Source organism: Scardinius erythrophthalmus (assembly GCF_964197995.2).
Source record: "Scardinius erythrophthalmus genome assembly, chromosome: 11".
NCBI classification, from domain to species: domain Eukaryota; kingdom Metazoa; phylum Chordata; class Actinopteri; order Cypriniformes; family Leuciscidae; genus Scardinius; species Scardinius erythrophthalmus.
Window position 1 is genome coordinate 419,296 of NC_138231.1, and position 21,458 is coordinate 440,753.

A 21,458-nucleotide genomic window follows, 5' to 3' on the forward strand; every position below is an offset into this window, starting at 1 on the left:
CACTCTCACCATCACTGCGCTTTTACACACTCACACACACCAACCATCACTGCGCTTTTACACACACACACCGACCACCACTGCGCTTTTACACACACACACACACACACACACACACACACCGACCACCACTGCGCTTTTACACACTCACACACACCAACCATCACTGCGCTTTTACACACTCACACACTCCGACCATCATTACGCTTTTACACACACACACCGACCATCACTGCGCTTTTACACTCACACACACCGACCATCACTGCGCTTTTACACGCTTTCACACACTCACACACACCGACCATCACTGCGCTTTTACACGCTTTCACACACTCACACACACCGACCATCACTGCGCTTTTACACGCTTTCACACACTCACACACACCGACCATCACTGCGCTTTTACACGCTTTTACACACTCACACACACCGACCACCACTGCGCTTGCACACACTTTTGAAAGTCACGTGTCTAGTATCTGTAAAAACGCATTCTTCCATCTTAAAAATATATCTAAATTACGGCATATGCTCTCATTGACAAATGCGGAACAGTTAATTCATGCGTTCATGAGCTCAAGGCTAGATTACTGTAATGCTCTACTGGGTGGTTGCCCTGCACGCTTAATAAACAAACTACAACTGGTCTAAAACGCAGCAGCTCGAGTTCTTACCAGAACCAGGAAGTATGACCATATTAGCCCGGTTCTGTCAACACTGCACTGGCTCCCTATTAAACATCGCATACATTTTAATATATTGCTGATCACTTACAAAGCACTAAATGGTTTAGCTCCGCAGTGCTTGAGCGAGCTCTTAACGCATTATAGTCCTTCACGTCTATTGCGATCTCAAAACTCTGGCCAGTTGATAATACCTAGAATATCAAAATCGACTGCTGGCGGCAGATCCTTCTCCTATTTAGCACCAAAACTCTGGAACAGTCTTCCTACCATTGTCCGGGAAGCAGACACACTCTGTCAGTTCAAAGCTAGACTAAAGACACATCTCTTTGACCTAGCATTCACATAATACATTATAGACTTCTATAATTCAAATCAGTTAAATGATTATTAGGCTGCATAGATCAGGTCAGCCGGAACCGGGAACACTTCCCATAAATCCTTATGTACTCGTTACATCATAAGAAGAATGGCATCTATACTAATATTAGTCTTTTTAGAAGGTTTGTGTTCTCGAGCTCAAAACACTGCTGTTGTGCGGATGAGCGGCCGGAGCGCATTAAGGGTTTTCTGTGAGAACAGTGTCGTGTTAGCGGCCCCTAAGTTAATAACTAATGATCTTTACAACAGAAGTGAATCAATCAAACTAACTTTATCTGGACAATAACTTTATTCTAGATCTGCTGTAAAGCCTAAACAATCTCTGTTACTGTAATCTCCTGTTCTCACTGTAAAGCTGCTTTGAAACATCTATATTGTTAAAGCGCTGTATAAATGAAGGAGACTAGAATTGACTTTCACACACCGACCATCACTGCGCTTCACACACTCACTCACACACACCGACTGACGACTCGCTACAGGAACTCGCCTGCTTCGTTACCATTTCAACTGTTTGTTCGATCTAGTTTAGCAAGAACTGCAGTGAATAAAAGATGATTCTGCTGATCAGAGTTCTGATGGAGGTGTAATGACCGTGTGTGTGTGTGTGTGTGTGTGTGTGTGCGCAGCGGGGAAACACACGGCCAGCACACACCTCCTCTCAGCGCTGGTCACTCCCGCTGGACGCTCGTACGTGTGTTCGGCTCAGCAAACGCTCACCATGATCTCCAGTGACCATCAGAAGGGCATCACCGTCTACATGTACGACACACAGATTCAGCCCTTCGACATCACCAGCGACTTCGTCTTCAGTGAACGTAAGCTTGAACACGTTACAGCACAAAACATCAGATTATAGCTGTCATCAAGATATGTTTCTGCAGCCTTGGATTTACTGCATTGGGAAGTTATTTTTATGGAAATTAAACACATTTTCCTCCCTTAAAAATCAGTTTCAGTGCAAAACATGATGATCATCCTCAGTGTTTCTGTCTCGTTTTCCAGCACAAATATCGAAACATTCTTAAATCAAGATACAGTCAAACCAAAAATTATTCAGACACCAGATATCATTTTTGATATTTTTCACTAGTGTGATCAGGACACTATAGTTCATTTATGTAAATGAAGAGAGGAAAATAAAGTAAACTGACATATTATACCCTAATATTCTTCATACAGAGACTACCAGTGACATTAATAAACATTTGGGAGCAGAAATGATTGACACTTTGAGCTGATCATGTTTTGCTGCAGTGTCTTTTCTTTAATTGCTAATGCTCTTTTTACACACAGACTGAACACAGTGAAGCATTGCTTGGTGATTGGTTGAGCTAAACTGGTATTATCTAATTGTGTAGTTAAATTTACCAGCTGACAGATATTCAACATAATTCATGTGTGAGACAGTCTAACAGAAGGACGGACAAAACCAGTCAAATATCAACTGAGTTCATAACTCTGAGTTCTGCTCATATTTTATCACCATTCTCAAAAACAATAGTGAATAAACCGTGATAATGTGAGAAATGTTGAAGATGTCTGAATACATTTTAGTTTGACTGTACATTTACTGGAGAAGCACAATTACTTAAAATATTAAATCTTGCTTAATGAAAAATGTCTCAAAATTAAGTGAGTTTGTGCTTAAAACAAGAACAGATATCTCAGTGGATTCAGAAAAATAATCTTGTTTTCTCTTTGAATTAAGCACAAACTCACTTTTTTTTTTTTTTCCGAAAACACTTTATATCTTCAGTTATGCTTCTTCCTCAGTAAATGTATCTTGATTTAAGAATGTTTAGATATTTGTGCTGGAAAACGAGACAGAAACACTGAGGAAGAACATCATGCTTTGCAGTGTGTTTCTGCAGTCCGGTTTCTTCCAGTGTGTGTGTGTGTGTGTGTCGCAGTGGTTTAGTAGTTCAGGTTCTGGTTTGAACAGGTTAGTTGTGTTGCGTGACCTCTCAGTGACCTGTGAGATGTGTGTGTGTGAGTGTGTGTTTCTCTGGGCTCGTGTCATGAGGGTGTAATGGCTGTTTACCGCAGTGAGCGTTGCTCTTCTCTTTATAGTCCCAGTGATTTATGGGCCGTTTGCTTCAGCGCTGAACAAAAGCTCGTCCCGCTGAGCGTCTCACCCGGCAACATTACAGTTCCCTGTCCAACGCCGATGTGAAGGGAACAAAAGCTTACACTAGAAAATAAAGGATCTGAACCTCGAGCTAAACCTCGTTTTGATTTTTGTAATTTTTTTGCAGCAATATTTTTGATTCCCCAATGAACGTTTCAGTGATGAGTTCTTAAAAGAGACGTTTTTTCTTATTGTGAAGAGTGTTTTATTAATCTAAAGAAGCTTTTCTCCACTTTAAAGAACCTTCAGTGGTTCCATGGATGTTAAAGTTTCCTCATGGAACCGGTGATGTCAGTCGTTTGTCAGAGTGTGTGTAGGAGTGTGTGTCGGAGTGTGTAGTGTGTGTCGGAGTGTGTGCAGGAGTGTGTGTAGGAGTGTGTGGATCTGACGTCTGTCAGCGCATGAAGAGGATGAAGATGTTTCTGACAGATCTGCTGCTTTCGCACAATCTTATTTAAGGCGGTCGTGTTCACTCATCATTCTCTCATGCTGACCTCAGCATCACACATTAAAACTCAGCAAACTGATTCTCTAACAACGCTGTGAATTTAACTTGTGTGCATGATTGGAATATCACATAAATCAGTTGTGAATAAAGCAGCGTTTCCATCCCACAATTGGCACAAAATATCAGTAATAAAACAGTAAGTTTCTGCAATCGGCTGTTTCTCCCTCCATCATAAACGAGTGTGTCTCGAGCGTCAGACGAAACACAGTAAACGCTGTCATGTTCTTTTGCGTTCGGATGCTGGTGTTCGGGAACACACTCGTGTGTGTGAGACGCTTCTGGAGGGAATTACACCAAATCATTCTGATCACACACTTCGACTCCGGCGTTTCAGAAACACCAAACCAACATCAGAGACGCTGCGACGCCATTGGTCCACTGGTTATTGTATGTATTTCTATCGTAATTTATGTGCAAACCAACAAATCCTAAAGCAGAACAACATCCCCATCACATGCTATCGGAATTATCATAAACACAAGTTTCCTAGTCAAAGGTGGACATGAACACCCTCTCAAATCATGAAAGCTCTGATCATTTTGACTCTCAAGTTTCCGAGTTATCAATCAATCAATCAATCAATCAATCAATCATTTATTTATAGAGCACATTTAAGACACAACCAAAGTTGACCAAAGTGCTTTACAAGGGATAAAAGAGACACAAAAATAAAACCAATATACATACATAAATACCAGAAAAGACAAAAAAAAAAAAAAAAAAGAAAAGTTGAGTGAGCCATGAACCTAAAACCTGAGGAGAACGATTGCGGCTGTGACTGATGTTCTTTATTTGTTTTTCCACAACAGCTGCATCATCTTGTATTTTTGTTAAAGTCGTGCATATTTACATGTATGAATAATCATTTGAAGCATATTGTGTGTTTTATACACAGTGACGCTGCCTTCACATGCTATCAGAATGATTATAAATATGAATTTCCTAGTTTGAAATTCGAAGTTTGAAATTCTGACTAGGAATTTTTTACTAGGAAACTCATATTTACAATAATTCTGATAATATGCTTCAAATGATTATTCATACATGTAAATATGCACGACTTTAAAAACAATACAAGATGATGCAGCTGTTGTGGAAAAAATAATAAATATCAGTCACAGCCGCAATCGTTCTCTCCTTCAACACGCCATGCTGAACGTTTATGACTCGCCCAACTCAGAAACTCGGCAGTCAAAATGATCTCAGTGTTTCTCAGTAGTAAAACTCGTATTCACGATAACTCTGCTAGCTTGCGATGCAGCACTAACTCGTACGATCCGCTGAAGCTCCAGTGACGTGTTTCCAGTCTCTCGTGAGATTGTGTTGAACATGACCAGATGTCTGACTTCAGCTTCACTGAGTTTCAAGGCTCATTCGCCACAGACACGTGAAAAGCATTTTTTAATGCGATATCTCAGAGTTTGTATAAAACTAGGTGGATTGAAACATATCTAATGAAGTCATGTTGTGAAAAATCTTGTTAAAGTAGATGTTCGGCGGCCTTGAGGTGCAAAAGAACAAATCCTGAAACCAAACAACATTCACGTCGTTGATAGATGTTGTTTTCGGCGGTGTTTGTGACGGAGGCTGTGTTTCTCTCCTCTCGCAGCGTATAAGTGTATAACGGACGAGCGCGAGCAGCTGGAGCAGATGTTGCCGCTGGTGTTGGGTCTCATCCTGGGCCTGATCATCGTCATCACCATCTCGGTTTACCACTTCCACCTGAAGCTGAGCGCTCAGCAGCCGCCGCTGCCCCGGGACCGCTCGCTCTACAAGAACATGTGAACTCTCCACGCACACGCCATACGCACATCATCACGACTCCTGTTTTCTCTCTGGTCTGTGTGTGTCCAGTGTCTCGTAGGATGTTAAATGTCTAACGCCATCATCCTGTAACTGCTGCACTCCTCATGTGTGTCGTTTTCCACAACTAATGTATAAAAACAGAGATATTTAAATTGCTTAAAGGATATAAATAAGGTACAATGATGAATGATGATTGCATATTACTTTATGATTATAAAATATTTAATGTTTTTCAAAATGAGACAATAATGAAATAAATGATTTTGTGTCCATGTAGTGATGTGTGTATTAGTGTGAAACAGGATGACTTGTGTGTTCAACTCTTATGTGAGGAGTGTTTAACAAGGTCTTTGATGACTGGGGTTTTTCTTTTACATCTGAAAAAGGGAAAATTTAAGGTTTATGCCTTCAAGTGCTGTCGGAATTATCATAAATACGAGTTTCCTACTCTCAATTTTCTAGTCGGCATTTCCTAGTCTGAGTTTCCCAGTTGGAGTCATAAACTTTCAACATGGCGGAGGAGAGAACGATTGCTGCTGTGACTGCTATTCTTTATTAGTTTTTCCAAAACAGCAACATCAACTTGTATTGTTGTTAAAGTAGTGCATATTTACATTTATGAATAATCATTTGAAGCATATTGTATATTTTATACACTGAAATTCCACAGCCCTTGTTTAGAACGAGCTTGTACGCTACACTTCGGAAGTCATGATTATTGCTGCATTAACGTGATATCAGAATTATAGTAAATACGAGTTTCCTAGTCGGGGTTTCCTAGTCGGAGTTTCCTAGTTGTAGTTTCCTATTTAGAGTTTCCTAGTTGGGGTTTCCTAGTCTGAGTTTCCTAGTCGGAGTTTCCTAGTCGGAGTTTCCTAGTTGGAGTTTCCTAGTCGGAGTTTCCTAGTCGGAGTTTCCTAGTTGTAGTTTCCTATTTAGAGTTTCCTAGTTGGGGTTTCCTAGTCTGAGTTTCCTAGTTGGGGTTTCCTAGTCGGAGTTTCCTAGTCGGAATTTCCTAGTCTGGGTTTCCTAGTCATAGTTTCCTAGTTGGGGTTTCCTAGTCAGAGTTGTTTCCTAGTCAGAGTTTCCTAGTCAGAGTTGTTTCCTAGTCTGAGTTTCCAAGTCTGAGTTTCCTAGTTGGGGTTTCCTAGTCTGAGTTTCCTAGTTGGGGTTTCCTAGTCTGAGTTTCCTAGTTGGGGTTTCCTAGTCAGAGTTTCCTAGTCGGAGTTTCCTAGTCGGAATTTCCTAGTCTGGGTTTCCTAGTCAGAGTTTCCTAGTTGGGGTTTCCTAGTCAGAGTTGTTTCCTATTCAGAGTTTCCTAGTCGGAGTTTCCAAGTCTGAGTTTCCTAGTTGGGGTTGCCTAGTCGGAGTTTCCTAGTCTGAGTTTCCTAGTCGGAGTTTCATAGTCGGAATTTCCTAGTCTGGGTTTCCTAGTCAGAGTTTCCTAGTTGGGGTTTCCTAGTCAGAGTTGTTTCCTAGTCAGAGTTTCCTAGTCTGAGTTTCCAAGTCTGAGTTTCCTAGTTGGGGTTGCCTAGTCGGAGATTCCTAGTCTGGGTTTCCAAGTCGGAGTTTCCTAGTCGGAATTTCCTAGTCTGGGTTTCCTAGTCAGAGTTTCCTAGTTGGGGTTTCCTAGTCAGAGTTGTTTCCTAGTCAGAGTTTCCTAGTCAGAGTTTCCTAGTCTGAGTTTCCAAGTCTGAGTTTCCTAGTTGGGGTTTCCTAGTCTGAGTTTCCTAGTCGGAGTTTCCTTGTCGGAGTTTCCTAGTTGGGGTTTCCTAGTCAGAGTTTCCTAGTTGGGGTTTCCTAGTCAGAGTTTCCTAGTCGGAGTTTCCAAGTCGGAGTTTCCTAATTGGGGTTTCTTAGTCTGAGTTTCCTAGTCGGAGTTTCCTAGTCTGAGTTTCCTAGTCTGAATTTCCAAGTCTGAGTTTCCTAGTTGGGGTTTCCTAGTCTGAGTTTCCTAGTCGGAGTTTCCTAGTCAGAGTTGTTTCCTAGTCTGAGTTTCCTAGTCTGGGTTTCCAAGTCTGAGTTTCCTAGTTGAGGTTTCCTAGTCAGAGTTTCCTAGTCGGAGTTTCCAAGTCGGAGTTTCCTAGTTGGGGTTTCCTAGTCTGAGTTTCCTAGTCGGAGTTTCCTAGTCAGAGTTGTTTCCTAGTCTGAGTTTCCTAGTCTGGGTTTCCAAGTCTGAGTTTCCTAGTTGGGGTTTCCTAGTCAGAGTTTCCTAGTCGGAGTTTCCAAGTCGGAGTTTCCTAGTTGGGGTTTCTTAGTCTGAGTTTCCTAGTCGGAGTTTCCAAGTCTGAGTTTCCTAGTCTGAATTTCCAAGTCTGAGTTTCCTAGTCTGAATTTCCAAGTCGGAGTTTCCTAGTCTGAGTTTCCTAGTCGGAGTTTCCAAGTCTGAGTTTCCTAGTCTGGGTTTCCAAGTCAGAGTTTATGTTTATGGCTCACCCAACTGGGAAACTCGGGGGTCAAAATTATCTCTGAGTTTCCTTGTAGTAAATATGACTTGAGAGGGTGTTCATGTCCGATTTCTGACTAGGAAACACATATTCATGATAATTCTGATAGCACATGAAGACAGCGTTAGATCCGTCAGAATGAAACATGACACAGAGACGAATGGGAAATCAATAAGAAGCGTTCGGACGGCAGCAGTCACATCACTGGCATTGAAGATTTCCACAAATGAGCTGCGATCCTCACAGATCAATGTCTCGAGTCTCAGACACTGAAGACTTTATTGATCTGACACTCAATTAAAAACTCACTTTCTGCTGGGACGAAGTGATTTATGTTGCACTGCGCTCATAAAACACTGTTGCTCAAGGGTGATTCATCGTGCTTCAGTTCTTTCAGGATTTTCACTGACCACATGCTTTTAAATTTCTTTTCAGTCTCATGTCATATGTATGCAAGCTTATTTCCGCCACAGAATAAAACATTTTAAAAGATAATTGCAACTTTTTATCTCACAATTGCGAGTTTACATCTCGCAATTCTGACTTTATTTCTCAGAATTGCGAGATATAAAGTCAGAATTGCGTGAAATAAAGTCGCAATTGTGTTATAAAGTAAGAATTCAAAATATAAAGTCAGAATTGCGTGAAATAAAGTCGCAATTGCGTGTTATAAAGTCAGAATTGCGAAATATAAAGTCAGAATTGTGTGTTATAAAGTCAGAATTCTGACTTTTTTTCTCACAATTGCGACTTTATATCTCGCAATTCTGACATCTTTTCTCAGAATTGTGAGATATAAACTCACAATTGTGAGATATAAAGTCACGCAATTGCGACTTTATATCATGCAATTCTGACTTTATATCTCCCAATTGCGACTTTATTTCTCAGAATTGCGACTTTATATCTCGCAATTGCGTCTTTATTTATCAGAATTGCGACTTTATATCTCGCAATTGCGACTTTATTTCTCAGAATTGCGACTATTTCTCACAATTCTGACTTCATATCTCACAATTGCGACTTTATTTCTCAGAATTGCGACTTTATATCTCGCAATTGCGTCTTTATTTCTCAGAATTGCGACTTTATATCTCGCAATTGCGACTTTATTTCTCAGAATTGCGACTTTATTTCTCACAATTCTGACTTCATATCTCGCAATTCTGAGAAAAAAAGTCACAATTCTGACTTGATATATCGCAATTGTGAGAAAAAAAGTCAGAATTGTGAGATAAAAAGTCGCAATTATTATTATTTATTTATTATTCAGTGGCGGAAACAAGCTTCCATACATGTGTGTGTGTGTGTGTGTGTGTGTGTGTGTGTGTGTGTGTGTGTGTGTGTGTGAGTTAGTGCACACAATGCTCATGCACACAAGTCTCATTCAAGCATGTTTATATCATTCAATAAACCATTTTTTTTGTCAAACTGTTCCTTACTGTTCCTTTTTATGTCATACTTTCAAAACTGTACAGGCACATTTATTGTATTCATTTACTGTGACAAGTCAGAAATTCCTAGTTGGAAAGAGTTCCAGAGTCGGAACTATAAACTTTCAACATGGCGGAGGAGAGAACGATTGCTGCTGTGACTGATATTCTTTATTAGTTTTTCCACAAAATCTCCATCATTTTTAATTGTTGTTAAAGCACAACTTTAATCATTTGAAGCATATTGTACGTTTTATACACAGTGATGCTGCCTTCACATGCTAGTTTCCTACTCGAAATTTCCTAGTCTGCATTTCCTAATCGGAGTTTCCTAGGCAAAAATTCCAAGTCAGAAATTCCAAGTTGGAAATTCCTAGTTGGAAATTCCAAGTCAGAAATTCCTAGTTGGAAATTCCAAGTTGGAAATTCCTAGTTGGAAATTCCAAGTCTGAGTTTCCATGCCAGAGTCGGAGTCACAAACTCCGACGATTGCTGAGATTGCAACCATTGCTGCTGTGACTGATATTCTTCATTAGTTTTTCCACAACAGCTCTTGTATTGTTGTTAAAGTCGTGCATATTTACATGTATGAATAATCATTTGAAGCATATTGTATGTTTTATTCACACTGCATTCACATGCTATTAGAATGATTATAAATATGAGTTTCCTAGTCAAAATTCTCTAGTCTGAATTTCCTAATCTGAGTTTCCTACTCGCAAATTCCAAGTCGGGAATTTCTACTCGAAAATTCCAAGTCGAAAATTCCAAATTGGAAATTCCCAGTTGGAAAATCTAAGTCGGAAATTCCCAGTTGAAAATTCCAAGTCAGAAATTCCCAGCTGAAAATTCCAAGTCAGAAATTCCTAGTTGGAAATTCCTAGTCTGAAATTAATCTGAGTTTCCACGCCAGAGTCAGAGCCATAAACTTTCAACATGGCGGAGGAGAGAACGATTGCTGCTGTGACTGCTATTCTTTATTCGTTTTTCCATGCATATTTTTCCATGCATATTTACATACGTGAATAATCATTTGAAGCATATTGTATGTTTTATACATGGATATACATACATCTCTTCAGTGGGTTATACTGTTTTTAATGTGCTTTTGGATTGTTCTGCTGACGAAACACTGCAAGAATATCTTTACAAGAAATTTCAGTAGACAAAAAAAAAAAAAAAACGCCAGACAACATGAGCTGTAGAAAATGATAAATGATCTAGGACCTTTACACAGCTTTTTACAGCGGATCCTACTGAAAACACAGTACGTCTATCGCTAAGTCTGGCTCTGCTCTGAATAAGGTCTATTGTTTCAGACAACAAAGCACTTGAACATGACGAGCTCATATCACGACCTCAGATGTGGACGGAAATCAGCAGCATACGAGCTCGTTCCACAGCCACATGTGAAAATAGATTATTCATATTGATTATTTTTGTTTTTATGTGCGAGTTTATATACCTCTAAATGAATAACAGTCTGAAACAAAAGTAGGCTTTGTTTCTTGTCCTCTATCCCACATCAACGGTTTCCAGCAAGAAAATTCTCCTATAAATGTATTAAGATTTCTGGGTACTTAATTTGTTGTAGAACAGTACATTACTGTCATTATATTCTTAAAAATCATTACAAGAGAATAAAAGGATTTTTCACCAATCTCGCTTTTAGAATGTATTTGATGTTTGAGACTACAGAGAAAAGTCCCATGAATCTGCAGAATCATGTTTTAAACAAGAGCTCCAGATATAATTCATCTGCAATAAACTTCAAATATACTGTTTTAATATTTTTTTATTAATCTTGATTCGTATGTCAGTAGAGTATATTAAGTCATTTGATGTGATTGTCATTTACAAGAAGTTCTGTGGAGAAAATGAAGGTAAAAGACTGTGTGTGTGTGTGTGTGTGTGTGTGTGTGTGTGTGTGTGTGTGTGTGTGTGTGTGGTGTTTACAAGGGCCTAAAGCCAAACAGAATACTGATAAAAACACACGATATTTTATGGACATATTTGTGTTTTTTTATTGAAAGCAGCTTTCAGTGACACACATGCGAGATCACGGTACAAAAGCAACATGACAGCTGGATCTGTATATTTCTACAGGTGAAACACACGTTCATATTTACAGATCACAGTGACCAATGAGACACAGGTGAGACTAGAAAACACACGTGATCGATTATTGTGCCAAACACGTTAATATTGCTAGAGGTCGGATGAATGAATGAAGTGTTGGTGATTTAAACACGAGCGACGGTCAGACGGTGAGAATGAGAATGAAAAAGGCCACACTACTGAGAACTCAGAAATCAATACAGCGTAGAAAACTCTGACGGCCGGCAGTATCTACAAATGCAGAATAAATAAATATATTCAGATTCATCTGTCTGCAACAGGGCGTTTAAATGACCATCTTCAAAAAAATTAAATATAAACAGTAGGAAAGTTTTTTATTATTATTATTATTATTAATATTATTTTGCAGAAACTCTCAAGTTCTGTGTAACACTGCCCATTTCACCATGGTAACATCACAACAAAAATACTGCTGTTTATCAAAACTGTACAAGTAAAACTTACAATTGCTCTAAAATAGTTAGCGTGAGAAGACGACAGTGAAAAAGACGCTTGTTGGTTAAGAGACTCTATCGTGTGGCCTGACGGATCCGCCGCGGGATCAAACCAAACGCTAGCGGGCCGAGACGCAACCGCTCTTCTGATCGTCGATGATGAAAGCGTCATGTGACTCCAGCGTCATGTGACCTCAGCGGTGGCGGTAATGGCGCATCAGAGGAACGATGCAGGCCGGCGGCCCGGACAGCTTCAGGAATGGGTTCTGCAGGAGCTCGAGCGCTGATGCACGCTGGGAAGGCTCGCGCACTAGCATCAGGTCCAGGAAGGCCCGCAGGACCGACGACACCTGAACCGGAACACACACGCCAGAAGATGTTCAACACACACCTGACGTCACGTGATCTGAAGTCAGATGATCATAATGAGCTGATATCGCTTTTATTGTCCTAAAAGTGTTTATTCTGGAAGCTTGTTTCCACCACAGAATGAAAAAAATAAAAAAGGAAATTACGACTTGTTATCTCACAATTCTGACTTTTTTTCAAACAATTGCGTGATATAAAGTCGCAATCGCGTGTTATAAAGTCAGAATTGTAAGATAAACATGCAATTCTGAGAAAAAAAGTCACTTTTTTTCCTTAGTACTGGACTTTATAACTCACAATTTTGAAAAAAGATGTTGAGAGAAGAAACTCGTAATTGCGTGATATAAAGTCACAAGTGTGAGAAAAAAAGTCACAATTATCTTTTAAAATGTTTTATTCTGTGAAGGAAACAAGCTTCCATAGTTTATATATAGCACATCCTACTTTATCCACATACATAAAGACACTCACATAAAGTGATATATGATATATCCCAGACAGCAACGTAGTGTCGCTCAGATCCGGTGGATTCCACGTGTGCCAGATGTGGGCTGGATCTGGGCCAACACTATGTTCTGTCTGGGACTGCAAATCTCAACTGCTTGATTATTTGTATCATCACAAAAAGTAACTATATTAAGGCCCGGCTCTAATTTGCTAAATGCAACGGTAAGGCATGAAGATATTAACTCTTTCCCTGCCCGTATTTTTTAAAACAAATTTAAGTTGCCAGCCAGCGCCAGCATTTCTGATCATTTTCACAAAGCTCTCATGGCCCGCAGATTATTTTGTTGTTTGAATATCTGAACATGCATATAAACTTACCAATTCACAAAATTAATGGAATGCACAGCTGACTGGATGACTAGTAATTTCCTACTACTTAATTCTGAAAAACAGAGATTCTAATTATAGGGCAAAAAACCTCTGCACGTATTATCCCAGAATACTGTCTAACACTTGATGGCTGCTCTGTCAAGTCTTCGTCGTCGGTTAGGAACCTGGGTGTGCTCTTTGATACCAATCTTTCATTTGAAAGTCACGTGTCTAGTATCTGTAAAAACGCATTCTTCCATCTTAAAAAATATATCTAAATTACGCCATATGCTCTCATTGACAAATGCGGAACAGTTAGTTCATGCGTTCATGAGCTCAAGGCTAGATTATTGTAATGCTCTACTGGGTGGTTGCCCTGCACGCTTAATAAACAAACTACAGCTGGTCTAAAACGCAGCAGCTCGAGTTCTTACCAGAACCAGGAAGTATGACCATATTAGCCCGGTTCTGTCAAAACTGCACTGGCTCCCTATTAAACATCGCATACATTTTAATATATTGCTGATCACTTACAAAGCACTGAATGGTTTAGCTCCGCAGTGCTTGAGCGAGCTCTTAACGCATTATAGTCCTTCACGTCTATTGCGATCTCAAAACTCCGGCCAGTTGATAACACTGACACACTCTGTCAGTTTAAATCTAAACTACGTATAACCCTGAAAACACGGATTGCCGGAAAATTTCCATTAATGGCAGGAAAAGAGTTAAGATGTTATAAACATCAACATCGGGATGTTTTCGCTCACGCGTGTTACGTTTCCCCTTTTCAAGGTTAGGCTCGGGGATCGAGGGGAACATAACAAGATGAAAGGAAAGGCCACATGGAGCTTCTCATTCCCAACCCCAGCGCTAAGGAACACTGCCAATCACCAAAATCAACTGTAAATTTATTTTATTATGAAAAGGAATTTTGTAACAGTAACACAAAAAGGCTTCAGGAGGGGGAATGGCCAAAACAACAAACAAAATGGAGTCTACCTAAGTTTTAGATCTAACTTACCTGTCACAAAAGAAAAGAAAGAACAAAAAAACAATAGCACTTCCTTGACTCCCTAACTTGACCAAAACCAGGAAAAAAGTGATTAAGAAAAGAAAATGGCACACTCCTATATAAGCGCAGCTAATCACCTTATGGGACTCTTTGAGTCGAGGCGGCAGGTTGTCCCGTATGCGTCTCATGGCCTGAAGTGGAGGCTCGTTGAAGTACGGAGGTTCTCCATCCACCATCTCAATCACCATGATGCCCAGAGACCAGATGTCCACCTGCACACACACACGGGACAGCAGCGCCACCAAGTCAAGTCAAGTCATTTATTATTGTCATGTGTACAAGTTACCAAGTACAGTGAAAAACGTAATGCTACTCCACAGACTATAGACAGACCAAATACAATAAACCTCATTGCTATATAAACAAAACAAATATACATACCCAGCAAACAATTTTGCATTTAAAACACGTCTAATAGCCGTCTAATAGCTAAATCATGACTACAGATTGACCATGTCATGAAATGACACTGCCCAGCAAGCAATTTTGCGTTTAAAAGATGTGTAATAGCATCCAAACACAGCCAGGCTAGGCTAGGCTAAAACAAGGCAAAATTTTGGCCGTCAGTGAAAATTGAATAGACGTCTAAACAGAGCCCAAGATTAGACTATTCATCAATTAGATAACAAAGAAATGAAAGGAGTGAAGAAATGAAACAAAACACCTTATAATCACTGTATATTTTGCTTATATGATCAAATATCATACATCTCGCAAGTTATTCTGGCAAAAACGACATGTAACCAAATTCAAGGTTATTTTGGCTAGAAGTGTGTTACTCTTAGCCGGACTATATCGGGTCTATAGTTAAACTACTCATAGCGGGACTATATCCGGTCTATAGTTAACCTACTCATAGCTGGACTATATCGGGTCTATAGTTAACCTACTCATAGCTGGACTATATCGGGTCTATAGTTAACCTACTCATAGCGGGACTATATCGGGTCTATAGTTAACCTACTCATAGCGGGACTATATCGGGTCTATAGTTAACCTACTCATAGCTGGACTATATCGGGTCTATAGTTAACCTACTCAAAGCGGGACTATATCGGGTCTATAGTTAACCTACTCAAAGCGGGACTATATCGGGTCTGTAGTTAACCTACTCATAGCTGGACTATATCGGGTCTATAGTTCAACTACTCATAGCCGGACTATATCGGGTCTATAGTTAACCTACTCATAGCTGGACTATATCGGGTCTATAGTTCACCTACACATAGCGGGACTATATCGGGTCTATAGTTAACCTACACATAGCGGGACTATATCGGGTCTATAGTTAACCTACTCATAGCTGGACTATATCGGGTCTATAGTTCACCTACTCAAAGCGGGACTATATCGGGTCTATAGTTAACCTACTCAAAGCGGGACTATATCGGGTCTATAGTTAACCTACTCAAAGCGGGACTATATCGGGTCTGTAGTTAACCTACTCATAGCTGGACTATATCGGGTCTATAGTTAACCTACTCATAGCGGGACTATATCGGGTCTATAGTTAACCTACTCATAGCTGGACTATATCGGGTCTATAGTTAACCTACTCATAGCTGGACTATATCGGGTCTATAGTTAACCTACTCAAAGCGGGACTATATCGGGTCTATAGTTAACCTACTCAAAGCGGGACTATATCGGGTCTGTAGTTAACCTACTCATAGCTGGACTATATCGGGTCTATAGTTCACCTACTCATAGCCGGACTATATCGGGTCTATAGTTAACCTACACATAGCCGGAATATATTGGGTCTATAGTTAACCTACTCATAGCCGGACTATATCGGGTCTATAGTAAACCTACTCAAAGCGGGACTATATCGGGTCTATAGTTAACCTACTCAAAGCGGGACTATATCGGGTCTGTAGTTAACCTACTCATAGCTGGACTATATCGGGTCTATAGTTCACCTACTCATAGCTGGACTATATTGGGTCTATAGTTAACCTACACATAGCCGGAATATATGGGGTCTATAGTTAACCTACTCATAGCCGGACTATATCGGGTCTATAGTAAACCTACTCATAGCGGGACTATATCGGGTCTATAGTTAACCTACACATAGCTGGACTATATCAGGTCTATAGTTAACCTACTCATAGCTGGACTATATCGGGTCTATAGTTAACCTACACATAGCGGGACTATATCGGGTCTATAGTTAACCTACTCATAGCCGGACTATATCGGGTCTATAGTTAACCTACTCATAGCTGGACTATATCGGGTCTATAGTTAACCTACTCATAGCTGGACTATATCGGGTCTATAGTTAACCTACTCAAAGCGGGACTATATCGGGTCTATAGTTAACCTACTCATAGCCGGACTATATCGGGTCTATAGTTAAACTACTCATAGCGGGACTATATCGGGTCTATAGTTAACCTACTCATAGCTGGACTATATCGGGTCTATAGTTAACCTACTCATAGCTGGACTATATCGGGTCTATAGTTAACCTACTCAAAGCGGGACTATATCGGGTCTATAGTTAACCTACTCATAGCCGGACTATATCGGGTCTATAGTTAAACTACTCATAGCGGGACTATATCGGGTCTATAGTTAACCTACTCATAGCTGGACTATATCGGGTCTATAGTTCACCTACTCATAGCTGGACTATATCGGGTCTATAGTTAACCTACTCAAAGCGGGACTATATCGGGTCTATAGTTAACCTACTCAAAGCAGGACTATATCGGGTCTGTAGTTAACCTACTCATAGCTGGACTATATCGGGTCTATAGTTCACCTACTCATAGCTGGACTATATCGGGTCTATAGTTAACCTACACATAGCTGGACTATATCGGGTCTATAGTTAACCTACTCAAAGCAGGACTATATCGGGTCTGTAGTTAACCTACTCATAGCTGGACTATATCGGGTCTATAGTTCACCTACTCATAGCTGGACTATATCGGGTCTATAGTTAACCTACTCAAAGCAGGACTATATCGGGTCTGTAGTTAACCTACTCATAGCTGGACTATATCGGGTCTATAGTTCACCTACTCATAGCTGGACTATATCGGGTCTATAGTTAACCTACTCAAAGCAGGACTATATCGGGTCTATAGTTCACCTACTCATAGCTGGACTATATCGGGTCTATAGTTCACCTACTCATAGCTGGACTATATCGGGTCTATAGTTAACCTACACATAGCCGGAATATATTGGGTCTATAGTTAACCTACTCATAGCCGGACTATATCGGGTCTATAGTAAACCTACTCAAAGCGGGACTATATCGGGTCTATAGTTAACCTACTCAAAGCGGGACTATATCGGGTCTGTAGTTAACCTACTCATAGCTGGACTATATCGGGTCTATAGTTCACCTACTCATAGCTGGACTATATCGGGTCTATAGTTAACCTACACATAGCCGGAATATATTGGGTCTATAGTTAACCTACTCATAGCCGGACTATATCGGGTCTATAGTAAACCTACTCATAGCGGGACTATATCGGGTCTATAGTTAACCTACACATAGCTGGACTATATCGGGTCTATAGTTAACCTACACATAGCCGGAATATATTGGGTCTATAGTTAACCTACTCAAAGCGGGACTATATCGGGTCTATAGTTAACCTACTCAAAGCGGGACTATATCGGGTCTGTAGTTAACCTACTCATAGCTGGACTATATCGGGTCTATAGATCACCTACTCATAGCTGGACTATATCGGGTCTATAGTTAACCTACACATAGCCGGAATATATTGGGTCTATAGTTAACCTACTCATAGCCGGACTATATCGGGTCTATAGTAAACCTACTCATAGCGGGACTATATCGGGTCTATAGTTAACCTACACATAGCTGGACTATATCAGGTCTATAGTTAACCTACTCATAGCTGGACTATATCGGGTCTATAGTTAACCTACACATAGCGGGACTATATCGGGTCTATAGTTAACCTACTCATAGCCGGACTATATCGGGTCTATAGTTAACCTACTCATAGCTGGACTATATCCGGTCTATAGTTAACCTACTCAAAGCGGGACTATATCGGGTCTATAGTTAACCTACTCATAGCGGGACTATATCCGGTCTATAGTAAACCTACACATAGCTGGACTATATCGGGTCTATAGTTAACCTACTCATAGCGGGACTATATTGGGTCTATAGTTAACCTACTCATAGCTGGACTATATCGGGTCTATAGTTAACCTACACATAGCTGGACTATATCGGGTCTATAGTTAACCTACACATAGCTGGACTATATCGGGTCTATAGATAACCTACACATAGCTGGACTATTTCGGGTCTATAGTTAACCTACTCATAGCGGGACTATATCGGGTCTATAGTTAACCTACTCATAGCGCGACTATATCGGGTCTATAGTTAACCTACTCATAGCGGGACTATATCGGGTCTATAGTTAACCTACTCATAGCGGGACTATTTCGGGTCTATAGTTAACCTACTCATAGCTGGACTATATCGGGTCTATAGTTAACCTACACATAGCTGGACTATATCGGGTCTATAGTTAACCTACTCATAGCGGGACTATATCGGGTCTATAGTTAACCTACTCATAGCTGGACTATATCGGGTCTATAGTTAACCTACACATAGCTGGACTATATCGGGTCTATAGTAAACCTACTCATAGCGGGACTATATCGGGTCTATAGTTAACCTACTCATAGCTGGACTATTTCGGGTCTATAGTTAACCTACTCATAGCTGGACTATATCGGGTCTATAGTTAACCTACACATAGCTGGACTATATCGGGTCTATAGTTAACCTACTTATAGCCGGACTATATCGGGTCTATAGTTAACCTACACATAGCTGGACTATATCGGGTCTATAGTTAACCTACTTATAGCCGGACTATATCGGGTCTATAGTTAACCTACACATAGCTGGACTATATCGGGTCTATAGTTAACCTACTCAAAACTGGACTACATCGGGTCTATAGTTAACCTACTCATAGCCGGACTATATCGGGTCTATAGTTAACCTAGACTGTGAAATGACGGCTATTGCTTGCTGGGTTTATACACACATTACCAAATGATTGATCAATCATATGACAATAAGATAATCAGTGACAAAAATAAATAAGACAATAAGTTACATAAAACAATAAAGTGACAGTGACACCAGTGCGTCTATCAAACACAGGCTACTATGAAGGAGGTGTACCTCAGTGCCGTAGGGTAATCGGGAGATGACCTCGGGAGCCATCCAGTACGGCGTTCCCACTAGAGACTTTCTCTTGGGAACCTCCTTAGACACTTGAGCACAGAAGCCAAAATCCGAGAGCTTGATCTGAGAGGGACATATAGGACACAACGCAAAGCTGATTAACCACTAATCACCCCTTCATTTGTCATGTTCTCTCAGCTAATTACAAGGTGGGAGACACGATTTAATTACTTGGAACTAGTGAAGTTGCTAATTATCCCTGATCACTTTTCTGTCCTCTCGATAAACACGTTTATGTGTGTAACTCTACAAACAGTCACATGTGGAGGAAGATGATTCAGTTCTTCACACAACTGCATGTCATGGGTTATATGCAGGGTTTGAAACGAACACCCGCCAAATGCGGGTAAAACTCAACTGTGGCGGGAAACACTGTCAAATCACTAGCCAATTAGGCGTTACTTATGTTTACTCACTTTGCTGGGGAAGTTCGTGAGGCCAAATCTCCGGAGATTTAGCGCAAATACTGAACTCATGAGACATCATGATATATTAAATACAGCGTAGCAGAATCTGCTCATATCTGGCTTACTTGAACACACACGTCACTACGCTACAAATAATGGCGCGCTTGTTCATTTGCATTGAAGCAATAACGAAGATTGAAAGGTCGGAATAGAAAAGTTGGTTAACAGAAAAGACATTGTTATTTTCCAACATTCTACATTTTTTGATGTTCTTTGTCTTGATCTGTCAACCTAAAATACATTTTTGGTGAAAAAGATTAGGCTGAAAGAGGACAGGAGGAGATGCTGGATGACAGGATTTTGTTTGAATAAGAAATTAATGTATAAAATCCAAATTTTAATATATATATATATATATATTAATTAATATATATGTATAAGTTTTGAATGGCCGGTAACTTAAAACTTTAGTAGCCAAATTGGTCAGTGAGTGAAAAAGTCGATTTCAAACCCTGGTTATATGTTCATATATTATTATACACACGCGTCCGTCACTGGTGAGCAGGATGGAGTCGCTCTTGATGTCTCGGTGGATGACACCCTGTGTGTGGAGGTACGACAACGCCTTCAACACTGACAGACAGACAGTGGCGATCTGCTCCTCGTTCATCCTGTGAACCAAACACAGAACATCAACTGAACATCTCCTGAACATCTCCTCAGAACATCTCCTCATAACATCTTCTGAACATCTCATGAACATCTCCAAAACATCACCAAAACAACTCCTGAACATATAATCAGAACATCTCCAGAACATCTCATGAACATATAATCAGAACATCACCTGAACATCTCCTGAACATCTCCTGAACATCACCTGAACATATAATCAGAACATCACCAGAACATCTCCTGAACATCTCCTGAACATCTCCTGAACATCTGATCAGAACATCTCCAGAACATCTCCTGAACATCTCCTGAACATCTCCTGAACATCTCCTGAACAACTACTGAACATCTCCTGAACATCTGATCAGAACATCTCCAGAACATCTCCTGAACATCTGATCAGAACATCTCCAGAACATCTCCTGAACATCTCCTGAACAACTACTGAACATCTCCAGAACATCTCCTGAACATCTGATCAGAACATCTCCAGAACATCTCCTGAACATCTACTGAACATCTCCAGAACATCTACTGAACATCTGATCAGAACATCTCCAGAACATCTCCTGAACAACTACTGAACATCTCCTGAACATCTACTGAACATCTGATCAGAACATCTCCAGAACATCTCCTGAACAACTACTGAACATCTCCTGAACAACTACTGAACATCTCCAGAACATCTCCTGAACATCTGATCAGAACATCTCCAGAACATCTCCTGAACATCTCCTGAACAACTACTGAACATCTCCAGAACATCTCCTGAACATCTGATCAGAACATCTCCAGAACATCTCCTTAACAACTACTGAACATCTCCTGAACATCTACTGAACATCTGATCAGAACATCTCCAGAACATCT

The 21,458-nt window shown here is 40.3% G+C and overlaps 2 protein-coding genes across 4 annotated transcripts in view; one reads left to right on the top strand and one right to left on the bottom strand.

The window, feature by feature from the left end:
* The window catches only part of lamp5 (lysosomal associated membrane protein family member 5), an 11,149-nt gene extending 5,359 nt beyond the window's left edge, over positions 1-5,790 (top strand). Inside the window, exons 5-6 of the mRNA XM_081378255.1 lie at positions 1,700-1,888; positions 5,319-5,790. Coding sequence (XP_081234381.1) covers positions 1,700-1,888; positions 5,319-5,494 — 365 coding nt within the window. The 3' untranslated portion in view covers positions 5,495-5,790. The remainder of the gene's footprint in view (positions 1-1,699; positions 1,889-5,318) is intronic.
* A 5,657-nt stretch (positions 5,791-11,447) lies between these two features.
* pak5 (p21 protein (Cdc42/Rac)-activated kinase 5) overlaps positions 11,448-21,458 on the bottom strand; it is a 66,516-nt gene continuing 56,505 nt past the window's right edge. For all 3 annotated transcript variants that reach the window (XM_081378590.1, XM_081378589.1, XM_081378591.1), the window contains 4 exons: positions 20,455-20,581; positions 19,441-19,566; positions 14,303-14,437; positions 11,448-12,318 (listed from right to left, as the gene is read on the bottom strand). In XM_081378590.1, coding sequence (XP_081234716.1) covers positions 12,163-12,318; positions 14,303-14,437; positions 19,441-19,566; positions 20,455-20,581 — 544 coding nt within the window. In that variant the 3' untranslated portion in view covers positions 11,448-12,162. The remainder of the gene's footprint in view (positions 12,319-14,302; positions 14,438-19,440; positions 19,567-20,454; positions 20,582-21,458) is intronic.